The following is a 6,266-nucleotide window of genomic DNA, read 5'->3' as shown; positions in this document are numbered from 1 at the left end:
ATTATCCATTGAGTTTCAAACCGTATGCAATCTGGCCCTCGAGGATATCTCGATTATAAAAAAACACCAATCATACTTTTGTTAGCTGTCCAGCAAACAGGTTATGATGGTTGCAATGTAAGAAGAAGCAACACTTTTATCTTTCTAAAACTCATACATTTATAGACATGAAAAGAAGTTACTTACCACTAGTTAATTTTGATCTGGTAACCTAGAAATCTTAATAATCTATTATGCATAGATATTTAACTCATTTCTGTACACAACCAGTTCTGCTGCTAATCTATGTGAACTTAACCCGTTGTTACAAATCTTGTATCGCTGAATATGTGTTAAGCGATGCAAAGTATGCTTACACGAAGATGAAAATCACTCAGAGGAGAAACTCAAGTCGTCGATAGATCTACATATCTCTGCTTCAATGGCTTCATCGACTTTTATTGCTTCAGTTTCATCTTTGTTTGAATCCTTCTCTTTAGCTTCAGCAGATTCGACACAGTCGTGAAATCTGAAGCAACTAATAAGATGGTCATTTGTAATACCAGCAACCTGCATGAAAGAGTAGACCACAGTAGGTCCCACGCCCCGAAAACCTCTCCTTATTAGATCTTTGCTAATCAAATCCGCTTTGGCCGTCTTCACTGGCACCTGACGAGGATATCTAAATCCGCTTACTATTGGCTTGTTGTTCACAAAGCTCCAGATATACTTGTCAAATGATCCAAATTCATCTATAACCTGACACAAGCAACACAAAATTAATTTTAACGCCAATTTCAAATAAGTTGCTATTTTAGCTTGTGTTTCACAAAACATCGTTATTAAACCGCACATTGGCATTAAGGAGAGGAACCACTAGGTAGCACCAGCTGCCACTATTTTATAGTTTAAAATATTAAGGTAAGACTTACTCCAGTGAACTTGCCAGTTGTTGATACAGATCAAAACAAATTGACTTATCAACAGGACCACTATAAATTATTTCTCTACCTAATCCAATTGATCAATAAATGATTGAATATCCCTAGAAGTAACAAGATTATAGATAGTGGTCCATGAAAGCCAAAGACACCCGATATAATCATAACTTTGATCACAAACTAGCTAAAAACTACATTCACACTGTGATTCTTTTTTAGAGTTGGTCAGTACATATAAATTGAAACTCAGATAGGTGTTTATGCTAAATACTTGATATTAGCCATAGTACGCTAAATATATTATTAGTAAATGACAGACATGGAATCGAAGAAAACTGGAAGAGGTGTTCACTATTGCTAACTGAATAAAGAGTAAATATACCTTCGACATTTGACGGGCATTTTCAATTATGGCTCGGAGTTTAAGTTCTGATAATAGTGAGCATGCTGTACTTCCAGGAGCTAAAATCTTCTTTTCATTTAACTTGGCCACTACTATGGGATCAAAATCTGTGAATACTTCTCTGCATCATGAATTTTTTTATTTATTAAAAGTGATGGAAAACTCGGTATAGTGAGGAAAGGCAATACAAAAAGGAACGCGCAAGACAAAACATAGCATACCACTCTAGCACAGAAGAGAAAACTAAGGCAAATCTTATGCTTTTCGGGGTGAAGAAATAAGACTTTCCTCTATCAAAATAAAGAACTAATTCCAAAGAGAGTACCTGAATATGTGCCTTTTGCAAAGAATGGAAGGCCATGAGAGTTCAGCCAATGCCCCACAAAGAACAAGGAGCTCAAATAGTTTCCTGCAATATTCAAAAAGAATTAGTAACTATATTCTGTGTAAGAATGCTCTGAACAAGAATCTGGCAACTTACTTGTCGTCATGGACGGGAACTCCCCATTCTTCATCATGGAAATCAGCATAAGAAGGATCTGGTTAAAGAAGAGACAATATAAGAAACTACAAGCTCAAAGTGGTAAGGGTGGCTAGTGTATATATAGCTTAATATGGAACTTAATCCTCAGTTATATCCCAAACATATTTAAAATTCTCTGCAGCTTTATTCAAGCAGACATTTCTCTATGCTGATACTTAATACCACATTTCCATTTTTCACAATGAAGCTAAAAAGACAACAAAGTTTGGGACAAGTGAAACTGAAACAAACTACACAAAGTCAAGTAACAGTAGTCTTGTAGGAACAGCATATAACACTTCATGTCTCACACTAAAATGAGCGGTAAGAGGCAGCAAAAAAACTCTTACCAATTTATGTTACTGACAGCTTATTCTGCAGTTTGCATAATATGCATATAAAGTCTTAAAAATGCATAAAAGGTAGAACTCAATGATCAAATTAATGATCTAGAGCTTCGAAATAGAAGTAGCAACAGTAATTCTACAGAGTAGAAAGACAGTCTAGAGCCCTCATAGCAATTAAGCTGCATAATGTAAAGATATACTTGCCTCCATGCAGTAGTACTGAAGATAAAAGATAAAGATAGTAAGGTCTTGCTATAGCCAATTCGTATATTGTGCAGCAACAGGATTTTATCTTAAACTCAAAGAATAAGCTCCTTACAATAGTCCCGGCATCTTATCATAAATTCATATCTAACAAGGTTTCACATCATGAAAATATTTCAATCGTACATAAAGTTGTTCCAAGTTCTACAATTTTTCTTCTTCAAACATCTTTAATAGGTTCCGCCCATTCTTGGAGTCCTCCAAAAGTGATGGTTAAAAAGAGCAGGAAAAATCAAGCTATCCCGCCACAATAAGCATTACTTGATTAACCTTCCAATGATAATTGCTTACAGTTTGAACATAATAATAGCAGAAGCAGATTAAAGAATCAAAATCTGTATGTCCTAAATTCTTAAAAAAGAACAACAAAGAACACACCTGTATTAGGTGTCACCCAGCCACATTTTTTCTTGGATTGCAAACCGTCAATTGAAGAGTCTGATATATCATCCGAAACAATCCTTTTGGACTTCGACGCCAACTGCTTCCTTCTACTTGAGGTACTACTCATTCTATATATCCTACCAGTTGAAGCACTACTATGAAATGAATCCGTCGAGGCATCAGAAGAACACGAAGCACTGAGCGACAGGTTGGAATATAATGACTCCTGTCGCCGAAGTATTGAAGGAACATCAAAGGAATGCAATGAAGGCGATGGTTGGTGACCATTCTTATCCTCCATCTCAACCTCCTCTTTTGATTTCACTGCCTTTCTCGTAGGTTTCGAAACAGATTTTCTTGAACCAGGTGACCTCAGTGCCTTATTCCCAGCAAGTCCAAGAACTGGCCTTGCTTCTGAATCAGCTGCATTCATCGACCTTACTCTTGAAGCCCCTGACATTGAAATGAAAACTCCCCTCTGCTTCTGCCACTTAAGTTCAACTTCAGGCTTCGAAATCCTCAAAATTTCAAAGTCTCAAAATTTCAAAGTCTCAAAATTGCTAATTATAAGAACCACTCAAGATCTTACAAATTCACACATTGCTAAAAACCCTGCAAAAGTCCAACAAATAACACCTCATAATGCTTCTGAATCCTATCCAAATCACAATCTCTCTCTTATAACCCTTCAACCCCAGAAGCATAAAACTTGCATTAGATAAACATCTTGTAACAAATCCAACAAAAACGCAAAAAACTCTCATGTCAATATTGACTCTCAAATTGCAAAAATTTCAATAAAGGTTCAACCTTTTTCATAAACCACTCAAAACCCACAATTTATTTCCCCTCAAAATTCAATCTTTAAGGCCCATCCAAGTTAAAACACTCAAAAAACATCCACATTCTACCAATGAAATGTCAACTATTGACCCACAAATGCAAAGTTCAACATAAAGATCAACCTTTAACTTAAACCACTCACAAACCCACAAATTATTTCCCCTCAAAATTCAATCTTTAGAACCCATTTAAGCAAAAAGTTCCAAAAACATCCACATACTTGAAATGACATATCAATCTCGACTCTCAAACTGCAAAAATCTCAATAAAGGTTAAACCTTTTTTATAAACCACTCAAAACCCATAATATATTTCCCCTAAAAATTCAATCTTCAAGACCCCATCAAAGTTAAATCTCTCAAAAACATCAACATATCCAAGAATTCAAAAGCATAAAAAAATCTTAACTGCCTTTGACTAAACAAAAGCTTCTAAGACACACATTTTAAATTAAAAAAATATTTACTTCATAAAAATATGTAGAGACAGCTAAGCCAAGTAAAAGTATTATTGGAATAAGAATGAACCTTGAAAAGTAGATATTCCATTGAGCATTTTCTTTATTTCTTTTAGCAGGGATGAACTGAGACTTTGTCTTTTCAGAGCTTCATTATTCTGTGAAGGAACAAAAGCTGTTGTTCAGTGATACTAATGATGTTTTTTTTTTCTCTCTCCTTTTCTTTATTTCTTTTGTTTTTCTTTAAAAAGATTATATTTATGGGAATGTAGAGAGAGAAAAAAAGGAAATGTAGGAAATGCGATGGGGTTTTTGATCTGGAAATAGAAAGGGAGTTGTTTGTTGTGAGTTAAGAGAGAGAGAGAGACAAGTACTGTGTGTGTTGATTTGGGGGGTGATGAAGATCTGAGAACCGGTTTGAACTCTGAACTGACAGAACAGTTGGTTTGGTGACCAGCTTGGCCGGTTTAGGTGTTTTGAGGCAAAAGAAACAAGTAGTAATAAGAATTTATAAATAATAAAATATAAAAGCAACACTAATACTATTAGTATATATTTAACTTTCTCGCCTAATTCTTGATACTCACGGTGTCACGATCCAATTCTTCTTCTATAAGATATCGTGACGGCACCTAGTCTCTACGACTAGGTAAGCCTAACAAAGATGCGAAAATAACAAAAGTGGAAGCAAAACTTAATAACTAACTGTAAATGATAACTAAATAACTGATAGCAATGTCGCTTGGCATTTACAACAACCAACACTCTAATAATACACAGTATTCCCAAAACCCAGAATATCATAAGTCACAAGCTACACGAGGAAACTATTATCTCTATACACCGGAGTCTAATGAAGAGTAGTAAGGAAGTAAATGACATATGAGGGAATAGAGGGGGACTCTGAGGTCTGCGGATGCGGCAGATATACCTTGAAATCTCCGTAAAGTAGCAAGCACTCTTAGCTAGTAGCGGGGAAGATAAAAAGTACTTGGATCTGCACACAAAACATGTGCAGAAGAGTAACATGAGTACACCACAACGGTGCCCAGTAAGTGCCAAGCCTAACCTCGGTAGAGTAGTGACGAGGTCAGGTCCGGGCCCTACTGTGATATAATAATAAGACATATGATAAAATAAAATAAAGTAAAATGGAGAATTTAACAACAATAATTCACAAAGAAACAACAACACAAGAACAATGTGATAACAACAGGGGCGCTCCTGAGATACCGTCTCGTAGTCCCAAAAGTAAATGTGCACGGAGATCTTCCGAGAAACAGCCTCATAGTCTCAAAAGTAAATGTACATAGAGAACTCCCGAGGTACCGCCTCGTAGTCTCAAAAGAAAATGTGCAAGTAGAACTCCCGAGGAACCGCCTCGTAGTCTCAAAAGTAAATATGCAGGGAGCACTTCCGAGGAACCGCCTCGTAGTCTCAAAAGTAAATATGCAGGGAGAACTCCCGCGGAATCGCCCCCGTAATCTCAAAAGTAAACACACAACTCAAACCGGTAATACAACAATTAATAGCAAGATTTCTACAGTTATATTGATAAAGAACAAGGAAAAGCAGGAAATCAACTAGGCATGCTTCACAGAGTTCAAATAAGCAATTAAAGCACGTAGACATGGGATATTAGACTAAACAAGATACCTACACATATTGGAATAGATCAATTAAGAATGAAAAACATGATAATACTCATTTAACGGTATAACTCAATTTAAAGGAAAACAGATTACTACTTAGTAAAATAAATCGGGTTTTACAACAAATAGTCAGTGTACGTACTTGTCACCTCACATACACGACGCTCACATATCACAACAGTAGCAAATCCTAAGGGTATTTCCCTCATACAAGGTTAGGCAAGCCACTTACCTCGAACCAAGCTCAAATCAATCTGTAACAATGCTTTTTCCATGAATATCCGACTCCGAATAGCCAAAATCTAGCCAAAATCAATTACATATCATAAATATAACTATAAGAAACTAATCTAATTAATGACATCAAACCTAAGGCAAGAAATTAGAAAATAACCCCAAAAAGTCTCCCCGGGCCCACGTCTCGGAATCGGGTAAAAGTCACAAAATATGAACACCCATTCACTCGCGAGTCC

At 36.1% G+C, this 6,266-nt stretch overlaps 1 protein-coding gene across 2 annotated transcripts; it reads right to left on the bottom strand.

Annotated features, from left to right (window-relative positions):
• Positions 1 to 212: 212 nt before the first annotated feature.
• On the bottom strand, positions 213 to 4,502 carry LOC104110152 (uncharacterized). 2 transcript variants are annotated; one of them, XM_009619591.4, is made up of 6 exons: positions 4,212 to 4,502; positions 2,836 to 3,453; positions 1,805 to 1,862; positions 1,649 to 1,732; positions 1,303 to 1,444; positions 213 to 738 (listed from the first exon to the last, which is right to left on the bottom strand). In XM_009619591.4, exons 2-6 carry the CDS (start codon positions 3,299 to 3,301, stop codon positions 370 to 372), a joined length of 1,119 nt encoding a protein of 372 aa, XP_009617886.1. In that variant the 5' UTR covers positions 3,302 to 3,453; positions 4,212 to 4,502; the 3' UTR covers positions 213 to 369. The 2 variants fall into 2 exon arrangements, with proteins under 2 accessions (XP_009617886.1, XP_033515588.1); XM_033659697.2 differs by lacking the exon at positions 4,212 to 4,502 and having other exon boundaries at positions 2,836 to 3,462.
• Between the last annotated feature and the right edge of the window lie 1,764 nt (positions 4,503 to 6,266).

The sequence above is a fragment of the Nicotiana tomentosiformis genome, chromosome 6 (assembly GCF_000390325.3).
Source record: "Nicotiana tomentosiformis chromosome 6, ASM39032v3, whole genome shotgun sequence".
In the NCBI taxonomy this organism is placed as follows: domain Eukaryota; kingdom Viridiplantae; phylum Streptophyta; class Magnoliopsida; order Solanales; family Solanaceae; genus Nicotiana; species Nicotiana tomentosiformis.
This window is presented reverse-complemented; position numbering and strand designations above follow the sequence as displayed.